Source organism: Haliotis rubra, unplaced genomic scaffold (assembly GCF_003918875.1).
Source record: "Haliotis rubra isolate DU_JTF1 unplaced genomic scaffold, ASM391887v1 Scf1076, whole genome shotgun sequence".
Taxonomy (NCBI): domain Eukaryota; kingdom Metazoa; phylum Mollusca; class Gastropoda; order Lepetellida; family Haliotidae; genus Haliotis; species Haliotis rubra.
In genome coordinates, this window is record NW_025764977.1 from 81,422 (window position 1) to 95,706 (window position 14,285).

General features: G+C 44.7%; 2 protein-coding genes and 1 long non-coding RNA gene across 3 annotated transcripts; 1 reads left to right on the forward strand and 2 right to left on the reverse strand.

Moving 5' to 3' along the window:
* Positions 1-4,299: 4,299 nt before the first annotated feature.
* LOC124280346 lies at positions 4,300-5,322 on the forward strand. Its single transcript, XM_046716255.1, has one exon. It carries the CDS (start codon positions 4,300-4,302, stop codon positions 5,320-5,322), a length of 1,023 nt encoding a protein of 340 aa, XP_046572211.1.
* A 3,382-nt stretch (positions 5,323-8,704) lies between these two features.
* On the reverse strand, positions 8,705-10,224 carry LOC124280373. The gene is given in 2 exon segments (XM_046716284.1): positions 8,705-9,089; positions 9,254-10,224. Coding segments are annotated over 2 exon segments (1,287 nt in total). The 3' UTR covers positions 8,705-8,773.
* Positions 10,225-13,212: 2,988 nt separating this feature from the next.
* Positions 13,213-14,041, reverse strand: LOC124280383. Its single transcript, XR_006899670.1, has 4 exons — positions 13,995-14,041; positions 13,828-13,893; positions 13,520-13,591; positions 13,213-13,265 (listed from the first exon to the last, which is right to left on the reverse strand). It is a non-coding gene; the product is annotated as an uncharacterized LOC124280383 (long non-coding RNA).
* Positions 14,042-14,285: the final 244 nt, after the last annotated feature.

The following is a 14,285-nucleotide window of genomic DNA, read 5'->3' on the forward strand; positions in this document are numbered from 1 at the left end:
TCTCTCTCTTCAGTTTTCTTTGTTACAGTATATTTATCATTTGTTAATGGTGAGGCTCCAATACAATACGTATCCCAATAATATGGGTGCTATACTCTCCTGATACAGGATTTTCATTTCATTAAGTTTGTATTTGTGCATTTTTTTAAAGCGAATCACAACTCTGAATCATTTGTTTTCAAATCATTTGTCCACTCATCACAAGTTTCAACACGTCTACGTCACGTCACCACACCCGCGATATATGAAACAGATTCGGTCGAATAATGAATCATTTACAACATAGAAGTCTTCGGTACCACGCTGAATGTTTTTCACTTTGCTCAGTGTTATTGCTTACTACCTAGAAGATCACAACACTATCCTAGAGTCATGGCAACGAGCAGTACAAGCCCATCTCAGGGATGCACAAAGCAAGCAGTGGGTTCATCAGAAGAACAGAGAGACGATCGAGAGAACATGTTTCATATCGGCAGTAGTCGCTACATCAAGACCACCTGTTGGAGTGGAGACTGGAAAATAGACGTTCGTCAATACGAATGGAGTGCTGAAGGTTTACTCTATCCCACCAAAACTGGTATTTGTTTATCTCTCGATCAATGGACGCAGCTGAAGGTTATTGAAAACACTGTCTCAGACTGGTTATCTCAAATCCTAAACATGGAAGATTGTTCTGTCTGTCTAGCGTTAAGCCGTAACGTTTTCCTCACCATGAATTCACCCAACAAAGTCGTGGATATACGGCAGTGGTGGCTACCCGATGGTGAACGAGAATTAAAACCTACGCGTAAAGGCATAGCCCTTAAGTCGGAAGAATGGCGCCAGCTCCTCAAAGTCAGTGCTCTACTTGGATGATTGTATAGCATACAATCCATGAAGTATGTGTTAGTTATAGTTAACTCAAATAAGCTACAGAAAGTTATATTTTAGACATAGACTGTTTATGTTATTGTATTGATTATCCACAATACCACGCTTTGAGATAACAGTGGATTGAACTCAGCAATGTTATAATATAAGCGATGAACCATCAACGATCGCTTCATTAGAATGGAGGAGCGTGCAGAGGCACAACCTCTCACTAGGAGTAGCTCTGGAGAGCCTTGGAGACTATTCGGTAGGAAGACAGCCAAGCCAGAAACTGTATTTTTCTCTCAAATTTTCATTATCTATATCGTAGTGATTACCTGCATCGTGAATTTATCTTTAGACAAAGGAAACTCGAATTTATGGGCTGCGCTTTTAAGTTCCTCTCTCGGATATCTCCTTCCCAATCCGAGAATTAAGTCTCAACCGTCACGAGTTAGTTGAACAACACCTACAACAGACGTGTGTCGACATCAGATATCGAATAAACATTTAGGTGTACCCTATCCTAGAGCCATGCAAACGAGCAGCAGAAATCCATCTTTTGGATGACTGAAGAGCATACAATGTGTGAGTATGTTATAGCTGTGCAGCAGATGTTCTAAATATAACAGATATAAAAAGAAGGTACACCGTGCATAGCGAATCATTCAGGGATGAGACTTCCTTACGAGTCGCACCCATCCCTGCATGCTAGCCGAGAAAGAGAACTAGTATCCTATATAGAATGTCGAGTGAAAGAATGACTTTCTTCACCTGGAAGTATGTGCAACGCGAACCCGATCGTATCCACGAAACAGTCGTTATACAGTCAACTCAATGGTTTCACCATCGGGAACACTGTATACAAGATGCCGAGACGAAAGTCCCCAATGAGGATAAGAAGTTAAAACGAGTCATCATGAAGGAGATGAAGGCTATCGTCATAGAAGAAGTAGAATCTGTTGAAGTGACTGACTACATGTTGTCGTTACTGACGCTATGTTATACCTTGGAACTGTGCAAAATTATCAAACGTCTCAGCGTTCAACTGTGTTTTGGATGTATGTTTGAACAAACTGACAGTCAGTACCATACGTGTCAGGACTTGTCCGACCAACACAAAATACACCAATACATGCACACAGCCTTAGACGAAGCGAATGACGATCGTGTGATCGATCAATGGATACGACTCATTCACGAAGATCCGAGCCTAAACAGCGTGTCTTCCCATGTCATCTATCAGTATCGGTGTAAAGATTATCTGGACACTCACTTTAAAACAAGTGACTGGTTAAAAGACATACAAGACCGTGTATGGAAAATGTTGTATTTAGAAAGAGCATTCCGGTGAACTCACTGTATGTTGCTGTGTATCATTCAAAATTACAAGTTGTTATTTCAATACCTGTACAATCATGTTTGTCTTATATGTAATAAAACGATAGTATTGTACATTTCATGTGTCTGTTATCATCGACGTGTATATAAAAGAGAGTAGGTCTACACAAGGTTTACAGTTGAAATTACCTCACGAGATAGAAACATGTCATCGTCTCACCGGAAAGCCTTAGAGAGTTATTACTTTAACCCTAAGTCCCCAGGTGCGTATTACGGTGCCTCCAAATTTCAACAAAGTTTGAAAAGACTAGGGAATAAGGTTACCGCATCCAAGGTAAAAACCGAGTTGAGTAAGCACGATGCTTACACGCTTCATAAGCCGGTGAAACACACATTTCAACGCCTCAGAGTACTCGTTAACAGAATAGATCAACAGTGGGATGTCGATCTGATGGACATGAGTCGCTATGCTAAAGCCAACGACGGTATACGTTATGTGTTGATAGCCATTGACATATTGTCACGCTATCTGTGGGTAGCCCCTTTAAGAAACAAGAAGCCCGAGTCCATCGTGAAGGCATTCAAAGACGTTCTGTCACACGGTCGCAAGCCGCAAACCATCAGAGTGGATAAAGGTACAGAATTCAAAGGCGTTTTCAAGGATTTTATAGAGCGTCAGTCCATCAAACTGTTCGTCACTCAGAACGAAGACATTAAAGCGAATTACGCCGAGAGGGTCATTCGAACGTTGAGGTCGCTCATAGCGAGGTATTTAACACACAAGAACACACAGCGCTATATCGGTGTGTTAGCCGATTTAGTACATAATTACAATCACACCGTACACAGAAGTTTAGGCGAGTGGTCCCCTGCAGAAGTGAACCAACAAAACGAAGTCAAAGTATGGGGACATTTATACATGAATCCATCCACATTCATCACACACAAGTCCCGTTCATTTAAGTATAAAATAGGGGATATCGTGAGAATCAGTTCTTTGAGAAAGCCGTTTGCCAAGGAACACAACTTGCGATGGACGGAAGAGTTATTTAAAGTAGCAACGCGTCATCGCCGACAAACCATCCCATTATACACACTGAAAGATTTTCACGACGAGCTCTTAAAGGGGCGCTGTTACGAAGAAGAATTACAGCGTGTCGATAAAGATCTAGATGCCGCATGGGATATTGAAAAAGTGTTAAAGAAAAAGAAAGACAAAGGGAAAGTGTACTATTTGGTCAGGTGGGCAGGCTGGCCATCGAGTTTCGATTCCTGGGTAGAAGCAAGCGAAGTGGAGAATAAGTAAAATGGATAAATACATCGTGTTTAACAGTGCAGACTCACAGGAGTATTTCCCGGACAACACGCCTTACCGTTTCCGAGTGAAACTGTCTCAACATTTGAAACAAGAAGGCATGTGGATGGTGGCTCTGTTAGAAATGAAACTAGGCAAACTAGAGTTGAAAGATATCAATAATACCACCATTGATGTGATGTGTATCCTATGCGATAGTTCACACGTGGGCGAACATTATCCGCCTTTGTTGAGACGGCTCGATCTGAGAGACGGACCCAACTATTATTTTCATTATCCTTGGTACTTACCCATCATCGTGAGAGACACCTCGGAAATCGAAGTGTATATAAAGTGTGCAGAAGGAATCCCTCATTCATTTCTGAGAGAGACCGTGAACGTATCACTCGTGTTGCGACGGTATCCCTTTCTGAGCTAAGCACGATGGAACGGAAACTGTACATTCCCGACACCAAGAAGTTTGTGGACTTTTTAGTAGATCGCAAAAATAACCATGCGGGAAAACAGCTGATCAAAGGTCGACCCAGGTCGCGTATCATTCCCATCGCACCCCGAGTCAAAGTACCACCTAGTCGCGACTCTAACTTGAACATAACAATGACATCACCTAATCAGAACGTGGTCCAGAGAGCCGAGGCAGCTCAGAAGCGAACCAAGGCTATAAAACGCAAAGCAGGGGACAAGGTTGTCACTTCGAAGAAAGTACGTCGTGAAGGTAACAGCTCCAAACGATCCTTCATCGAGTTTAAAGATACTCCCGCTATCGACCCCAGAGACATCTTCAACCAGTAACCATGTCTGTACTGACGGAGAAAGAGTTTACCGAAGCCCTGCCAAATAGCTTAGATTTATTCGACTTGCCTCCCTATCAAACCAGCATTCTGCAACACTATTACGAAAACATTAGGCCACTGTCTGTCATCACTGATTCCAGTCCGGTGGAATTTCACATTCCCAACGGAGGGAAAGACTACATCGACTTGAGTCAGACTCGACTTCACGTCAAACTGAAGGTTACTCATATCGACAAAACACCCTTAGCCGATAAAGAAAAAGTAGGGCCCGTCAACCTCACTCTGCAAAGCTTGTGGAGTCAGGTAAGCGTGTTCCTACAAGGTCAACAGGTCAGCTCCAGCAATGGCGGTTACCCTTACAAAGCCCTCATGGAAACCATTCTCGACTATGGAACAGATGCTCAGACCAGCCAACTGACTACTCAGCTGTATTACAAAGATTCGGGTGTCACCGTAGACGAGTTCAACTCCGGGGACCCCTACGCCGGCGGGAATGATGGTCTCATCAACCGCGGAGGTTTTATCGCCGGAAGCAAGTCGCTCACCCTAACAGGACTGATCATGGAAGACGTGTTCGGTTTCCAACGTCAACTGGTGAATGGTGTGGACGTGCGACTCAAACTGTTTCGTTCCAGCACATCCTTTGTCTTGATGTCAGAAGAGACCGATAAGGATTACACCGTCGAACTGCAAGACGTGTACCTGAAAGTATGCAAACTCAGAATCAACGACGCTCTCATTGTGGCCCACAACAAACAGTTCGAGAAAGGTAATGCCATGTACCCATACGAAAGATCCGTGGTCAAGATGGCCTCAGTCGCCTCGTCCAGTCTGAGTTTTAACTGGGACGCCATGTTTCAAGATGAAGTTCCCAGTCGACTGATTGTCGCCTTGGTGAGGTCCAATGGGGTGAACGGATCGTACACGGCTAATCCCTTCTGTTTCCAAGGAGACATCATTAAAAGCATGGGACTGTACTTGAACGGTACCAGTGTACCAGGACGCCCGTTTGAGTCGGATTAACATGTTCCATGACATAACACGATCCTTGTTCCTGTAGAGTGGTAGATGAGCAAATAAAAAACAGAGAAAATGTCTAATGTGTTTCAGTTCTTTATGCTATGTATGTATGGATGGATGGGTGAATGATTATTTAAGACTGAAGTATCACGAGTAAGTTTCATTCTCGAGTGTGACAACGTTCGAGACAGTCATGGCCAGATATGTGCTGAGACATTACCCGTTTTACAGACAACTTCTTTCACTGAATGATTACGAAGAAACTTTGCGTGATATTCGTGCCATGAATAACGAACAAATCAAGGGTACTAAAGCCATTGTAAAGCGACTGCTCAATGCTCGCATACCAGTCACACGTGGAGAGCAACGCCGTTTCTTGCAGCCTAATCCCCACAATAATTATTTGAGGATGTTGCGACGTATCGCTCGAGCGGAGACAACGGGTAGAAGCATTAAGCGAACCCTGTTAAACCATACTCCCTTGATTCGGTTTATATTCAAGTATGAACATGTCAGACAGGTCAAAGACGAAGCCCAAAGAGCTCTCCAAAGGCTGGCTAGGCGTCGTCAGCAACAACAGCCACTCATACCGAGAGCTGCATAAAAAACCCACACCAGTGATAGAATGAATCAGTTTAGACAGGCACTCCGTGAGCTAACACTATGTCCGAGAAATGTTTGCTCCCTATCGTCACACCTACCACCTTATCCGTGATTGGGGGCACATGTAGCGGGAAAACCTATTGGACGAAACGGTTGTTACAGAATGCCAATACAGTGTTTGATAAGCCACCCAACCTAATCGTGTACTGTTACGGGGTGTGGCAGGATCTGTACGCCAACATGCAGCAATCGATCCCCAACATTCATTTTCACGAATCGTTGCCCAGTGAAAGCGATTTGCGTTTGTGGTCCAATCAATCGAGCAAAAACATGATTCTCGTGTTAGACGATCTCATGATGGACATATGTACCAGCAAACTCATGTTAAACGTGTACACCACTTTATCGCATCATCTAGGCATTACCGTACTCAACCTGCTACAGTCTGTCTACCCAAAAGGTCCTTGTTCACGGACCGTGAGCGTGAATACGCATATGTTCGTCTTAATGAGCAATCCCCGTTCCGCGCATGAATACAAGATTTTAGCCTCGCAAGTGTTTCCAGGTCAAAGCAAGTATTTTTCGGAATCCTATAAGGATGCCGTGGAAGGGAGGAAATACGGTTATTTAGTTGTGGATGCATCGCCGTATAGTGATCCGGAATACAGACGCTTACGCACCGGTATCTTACCCGGCGAACTTTGCACCCTCTATTTTCCCAAATAAAACCGATAAACACTCTTTGGTCGAGTTAGTCTTACAGCAGCGCTTATGAGCAAGGTCTACTTTTGGACGATCGTGTGTAACCCACCACCCTCTATCTTATCCGTAAGAGCTACCCCGCAGCAGGCTGAAGAGATCACCTTAAAGGAGAGCTCCCCCTTCTTTTCGTCGAAAGAGGCGTGCATAAACTCACTTCGACAAGCTTGGCGCACCGGGGTGGACCTAGCTTATTCATACGGGGGACCTACGTGCTACATTTACAAAAAGAATCGGTACACACCATGAGTGAGTGTATTCGAGACAATGTGGATTTTCTCCACGTACTGAGACAATCTAAGCCTGTACAGCGTAAAACGTTACTGTCTCATCTGACCAAACCCCAGTTTAAGGCGATCATCACGTTGTTACATAACATCATCATCGGTTACATTCCCGTGACGGATCAAGAGAAAAAGACCTTGTATCGGTACAGGAAGATTATTCGGCTACTGAACAGCAAACAAGGAGGATATCGAGCTAAAAGGGAGTTGTTGGTTTCTTTTCACTTTATATTACCACTTTGTGTACGAGCATTGGATCGATATTTCTATCACTCGGACCATGACGAAACCCATGATTCTGTTATCTCGCGAGACCTACCAACGTCTGATTCAAGCTGCTCCGAAGATGGAAAGCGGCTCCCATCCGATCCTGAAACCCCCACCAGCCCCTATCCCCCAGCAGGAGCAGACTCCAGTAGTCAACACTACAGCTGAGGAATCAGACGTGGAGCGTGACGCGTCCATCCACAATACCATAGCCTCACCACACGACCAGTTAACAGGAGGAGGAAATGCAACAGCAAGCCACCCCCTAAACGATGTCCTAACACCACTGTTACAACACGTCAAGACGGATGAGCAAAAGGGAAAATTAGTGTCCCTATGGCAGTATCTCAACCAGCAGAAAGAACTCGGTCGCATTAACTGGAATGCTAAACTCGAATGGTTGGATGAACATGGAAACCCTATAAAACATTCTAATGTGATTGACTGCATTCGACAGTTTGTGCTAAAGAGTGGCGATAGAAAAGATGTTGGATATCAAGCCTTTACCCGTCAACTGACACAACTACCCAACTCGCAAGCTTTTTACTCTTAGGTGGGAAAAGGCAAGAGAAAACGAACTCAGTCCATGTACGTGCGTGGCAAAGCGAAGCATGGTGTTCCCGGTGCGACGAAGCTCAAACCATTGGAAACTGCTTATTAAAATAGTATTGAATCTCTCATGTGATTACAAGTTGTTAGTTTCAAACGTGAATGGATATAAAGTTTGTCTCATGTTGCCACTGGAATGTATTAAAATGCCTATATTGTCTGAATATGTATCATCATGACAAGCTGTTAAAGTAATAAACACTGAATAGATAGAATGGTAGTCTCATGTTGTTTGTGTGAATGCTCTGCTGTAAGCAGAGTCGCAGTACGCTGAGGTCGCTCTTAAAGGGTCTGTCCCCATTGCGCCTACAATAAGCATCCTGCCTACACCCCAATTCATTAACAATAAACATAATAGCGCAAAGCATCGCTCTCGCGTCTTGGTACAGAATGGCTCCCATGAAACTTAGTCATAGCCTCGTTTCACCTACACCGAAGGGAACTAGTCTTATTTTCTCACAGTGTACTCTATACCGGAATCATAGACAGTACATTCCGTTCCAGTGGATATGGCTTGAATGTAAATTGCTGTATTATTATTTTTCTTTTTCATACACGACTTCTAGAAAGTAGACATACATATCATAAGACAGGACAACAAACACTTTCCAGAATAACATAGATTTATTCACGTATATACATTTGGCAAACATTAATTTAATTTATAGTAATATTAGAGGAAAATGGTTTGAGAAACCAAAATATCACAACTGGTAAAGAGAATACTTTTGATAGAAATACTTGATATGTTTAACACAATATGCTTCTAATAATAAATAAATAAAAAATAAATAAATAAATAAATAAATAAATAAATAAATAAATAAATAAATAAATAAATAAATAAATAAATAAATAAATAAATAAATAAATAAATAACTATAATATGTACACTACTGGAGTTGAGGGAACGCAAGAGGGATGACCTTTTCTTAATTTTCAGCTAAATTTTCTAAAAGTTGGGCTAAAAAGGTATCGGTGTCATCCAACCTATCATCGCGGGCAGGCCAGGGACAAAGCTCGAGGTCGAGAGGTGCCGTGTGAATGCCGTCGTTCAACACTCGACGTTTACAGTACAGATAACTCAACCCCTGACGTTTCTGTTGATAAGAACACATGATATTCCCCTTGAGTCGGAAACCTCTGTTCAACCCCTCGCCAGGTACTCGCGTACGTAAAACATCTCTAAACGCTCTTAGTGGTGTTTTCAATGTGCGTTTTGAGATGCCTTTACAGGAGAATTTTACCCTGCGTTCGAAATGACCGACGATAGGGGTGGTTGAACGGAGGCGTCGGACCTTGTTATTGACGGGCTTGATGCGACCGAGCCGGTGGCGAGCTCGGCATAGTAAACGTTGTGCCGTATGTACGCTCGAGCTCGGTGCTGGCTTGGAGTTTGCTGAAGACTGGACTGTGACACCAAGTACGTTTTACTACACAGTCAGATCATCTCATCTCCTTCGTACTCGAGTTTGAATAAACCCGGAGTACGTTTGTCGTGAAGGGCGTGGATAGAACAGCAACTGCGTGGAAACCAACGCGTGAGGTAGCTATCGTCCGGGTTATTGTCACCACAGAACCCCTTTAACTGGTCCTGGTACGCCAACTGTTTGCCGGGTTTAATGACATCGGACAGACATTTCGCGCTCAAAGCCATGTAAGCGCTGTCCGTGTCCATCTCCATGTATTCAAAATCGCTACGATCCACGTACACGTCCATGAAATCGTAGTAAAATTGAAGCATGCGCAGTTTAGCGTACTGCAGGATAAAATACTCCAGCTGCACGGGCGTATCGAGGTGTAAGACTTTCTTGGCTTTCTCTACCTCGAAATAACCCCCGCCCAGTTCCGTTAATTTCCTGAATTGAGGGAAATTGACTTGAGTGCTGGCCTCCGTTTGACCACACACGTACGAAACGGTCTGATGTTTTTCTTTATTGATCAATACCGAACCGTACGCGGAATTGCCCGTAAGTTTAGCCGTATCCCCGCGAATGGCTGCTGAGGGATCTCGGTCGGCTTCTCGTCTGGCTGAGCACACGTCCCGAACAAACTGTTGAAAACACGCGTTCGGGGTGTACTCGACGACTTGGTACACGCGATCAACCACCATGCCGTGCTGTAAATACCATTGCAACAGAGGGGTGGCGATCAGGATTTTCCACGCCTTTAACCCGCCAACGAGCATACGGCGCGGTTTTGTACTCAAGTCGTTCTCCCTGATGTACTCCTGCATGTGTTCCCCGAGAACCTTGAGAGGAACTTCTGCATTGCAGAATAGGGGAGTCATTTCTTGGAAGTACTCCCCCGGGGAGAGACGAGTGCCGTGAGGGTTCTGTCCGGGCATCCAGTGATCGGGGACGCGAATGTCCACTTCCACCATACCAAAGACTTCCCCCTTTTCCACAGCGTTCAACATGTCCCGTTCCGAGACCTGCTTCCACCCTTTCTTTTGAGAAAAAGGTGGTTGTCGACCTCGGATAAAGGACGAGAGCTGGGAATTAGTTTTACATTCGGCGCGAAAGTTACATTCCCACATTTCCACGACCGTGTAACCCAAATCACGGATATAAGCAATGCGCGCTCTGGTTGCCTTTAATTTTTGTTCCAATCATTCTCGTAATTTTTCCCGAGAGCGCGCTTTCGCCGTGAGGTGACAATAGTGGCCGTGGAAATAGCATCCATGAAACTCGTATACAGTCATGGAGCCAGGAATGAACCCATCAACCAAGTACGGCCCGACTCGTTTTTCCCGCCCCCAGTTTAACTTGTGCCCAATGTCCTGCCCTTCCTGCTCCCTCAACCAATCCATCCAGTCGTACATGCACGCGTACCTGTCCCTGCGTTCCGGCTTGAATCGATTCTCGGCTCTCCTACGCACGAAAGGACCGGTGTGCATGGGCTGATCTATAGCCCACAAGTTTAACGCGTTCGCGTCATACCCAACCACCCTTTTACACCATTTGTCGGGATAGTCTCTAATCAACGTTTGATTGGCTTTGTGGTACCTCGTGAATATAATAGAAGGACCGCCGACCACGTTAGCTTTTACGGTGTGATAGAGGTCTTCGTTGCGTTTATCGAACAGTGCAAAGGAAACCCCTTTCTTTTGACTCTCTCGGAACAATTTCTGTCGGGCCACACCGGGTACCGACATAGTGGTTTTAAAGAGGTCGATACCGTCCTCGAAATAAAACCGCTGCATGGCTTGTACGGCTTCCACAAAGGGACCCACGTCCAGATTGTTATACCACTCGAGGAAATCTCGAAACGTGGACATGCCTTCCAGTCTCCAAACTTCCTCGAGGTCGGCATAATTCTCCTCGATCGATTTCACACCATCGTCGAGGACGGACTTCTGTTTGAGACTGGAATACCATGCCTCACCCAGAGGGGGAAGCCGAGTCTCGTTTAGCTTTTCCGGAGTGTCGAGATACTCATACGGGAAAAATCCCTTTTTCTCTTGCACTCCGAATGCTTTCAGAAACTGAACATAACTCGTTCCGGGAGAGAGATATTGCGTGACGTCAAGAAATTTGAAACTTTGATTACTTTGACACAAGTAAGCATTGTTTTTCTTCACGGTGAAAGCCTGAGATTCCTTGTCGTCGAGAGAGAGATGTTTGGGTAGTTTCTCCTTAATGGTATTCAGGTCGTAACGAGCTGAATTAAATCCGAGGACGGGGACTTGAGAACAGTACCCCAGAAGCTTCCCGCAGAGATCGCTCACGTGCTTTCCCCACTTTGCCTCGGGTGTAGAGTGCGAGCGAGTAGGTTTGCCATGGGCGGGATGGTTGTCACCCTCCCTAATGTTGACATCATCATCATCATCGTCAACAGTCGTTTGGTCCTCCACAGGCAACGACTTTATGCACTCACGCAAGCTTTCTAACACCTCTTTATATTTTTCTTTGGCTAGCTTGTTAACGGCTTTGCCTATTTCCGTCATGTATGCCAACATGGCAGCAATCAATCGATCCGGATCGGAATCGACGATGCAGTGTGGTGAAGTAAACCCTTCCACATTGGAACACACGCTGACTGAGATGGGGTGGTGTTCTTGTGTCCATCTCAGTTTCTGGGTTCCGGTATTCATGGGTTTCAAAAAACACTCAAAATCAAATACCACGAACCACGGAAAATATCTGTCTCTAGCCTCGACGACGAAGTCGAACTCTTCCAGCTCGTCAAACACGGTCTTTGGAGTGTGGTGGAAACCACCCGGGAACCGCAAAGTCGTTTGACCCGTGCAACGACGTTGGTGTTCGTTGCAATGGTTTTGACGCCTGAAGAGACGTTCGCACATGGGACACTGGTAGCGTTTACAATAGATGTTCATACTGGTAATGAGGGAGAGGTGATTTTCAAATTGATTTAAGTGCATGTGTTCCTGATACACCCCTTGAGATTTATACACGGGTTGAGCTACTCCCGTCACGTCAAGAGTGAACACGCTCAGATTCACACGGAAACAGGTTTCAAAGTGAGGTAAGAGAGTTGGGTCGAGACCTTTATACTCTTCGGGACCAATCTTATAGAAAGACTGGAGATGATGGTCCCGACAGTACACGACCCACTGATAGTGAAGAGCTTTGGTAGGTTTTTCTAAAGCACCCCGACTTGTAGGATTTCGATGCAATGCCAAACACCGGAAAGCGCATAAGTGATCTTTATAAAGTTGTTTAGTCTTCTTGTTATAATCTAAAGAACGGATGGCTTTATGATTTTTAATATATTCAGGGAGAGGGGCTGGAGGGTGGCCGAGCGGAAAATTTGTTCTGTAAATAAAGAAATTCACATTGGTAATCAAAACAGGTTTCCATTTGGTATCGGGGCGTTGTTTGAGGAGTAATGACATGACATCTAAGCTTTCCAGTCTCTGACGCAGCCGTTCGAGATCCTCCAACTCGATGAAATAGAGAGGACTAGTAAAGAGAGGATCGACAGCATAAGGATGGAAATAGCGATAGCGTCCCGTCTCCACGTGCCGTAGGATGACACCAAACGCTAGATTCAATCTAAAACTATAATTTAACGATTGATAGATATCCCTAGAGCGTTCCATCAACTCACCTATGGAAAAGTTGTTGTTAAGGGGGAGGTTGTAGATAGAAAACACCTCCCCGGGTTGGTCCCGTGCGAGGATAAACGGAGCGTCCAGGTCATAGGCTTCCTGGAGTCCGGGCTCTGTCACCTCGCCAGTGCTCTCATCTACCCATGGGGCGGGACCTTCTCCCCATGGGCGTGGTTGGAGCTCACTGCCAGCAGCAGCATCGGTATCCCTACTCCCGCCGGATTGGGATGGTAGGACGCGGTGTCCCTCTATCATCTGATGATGGTAGAGAGACAACCGATCCTCGAAACGCCTATGACACATCCGGCAGGTACAACCATGCGATGCTGCGACGCGGGAAGACGAGGGAGCTGGTGATAGAGAAAAAAATCAATGTATGAATACTAAGTCTCATATAACAGCATCATTCACTCACTACGAGCTCTTATGCTTCACATAAAACTCATGACTAACACATGGTGTAATACTTCCAAAGCGAATACATATAAACACATTCTATGATACTTCCAAAGCGAATACATATTAACACTATGACGAACTGAATTAATACATAATTCAGGGCTATCTAAAACCCTTAGCATATAAAATACTATTCAACATCTACCTCCACTAGCACGAGAGTTTCCCGCCCTTGCAGCCTGACCCGAGGAGGTGGACGGTGTCGGCTGGCTTGTCCCTGAAATACAAAAACAATTTATTGAAAACATTCCCCGGCCGATGCTATCTACAAACACATCTCACTCACTCACTCACACACACGCACACGCACGCACGCGCGCACACACATACACACGCACGCGCGCACACACATACACACACACATACATTGAAACCCTATGCGGTACGAACCTCGGTAATACTAACCATCGTACATGGATGAATGAAGTGACAGAGAGATATAATAGAGCTTACCCCCACTAACCGGCACTCCTCTCGAGGTAGACGGGCGTGCGTGAACATCTGTTTGCGTAGTTGTGCCTGTAAATATACATCATTATCATACTAAACTAAAACACACTCGAAAATACACGGAAGCAGCACATAGACAAGATTAATTTCGGAGATGAACATAAACTCACCAGAAGAATGAACGCGCCGAAAATGCACGCCCAGCTCACGGGGAGAATGGAACACCTCGGGGCATTTCTGTATATATAGAAGTAACATTTTTAAGCAAATAGCTCTCAATTATAGGAAGTTTGTCGCTATGTCGCTGTAACATTTAACTTTTACTGATGATAACCACTGCGATACTATGTCAAAGTAACATTTGAAACTGTAGACAACATTGCTCACGTCTTTAAAATATACACCTTATGAAACAGTCGGTTAAAGACATAGGAAGATAATATCTCTACATATGATGAAAT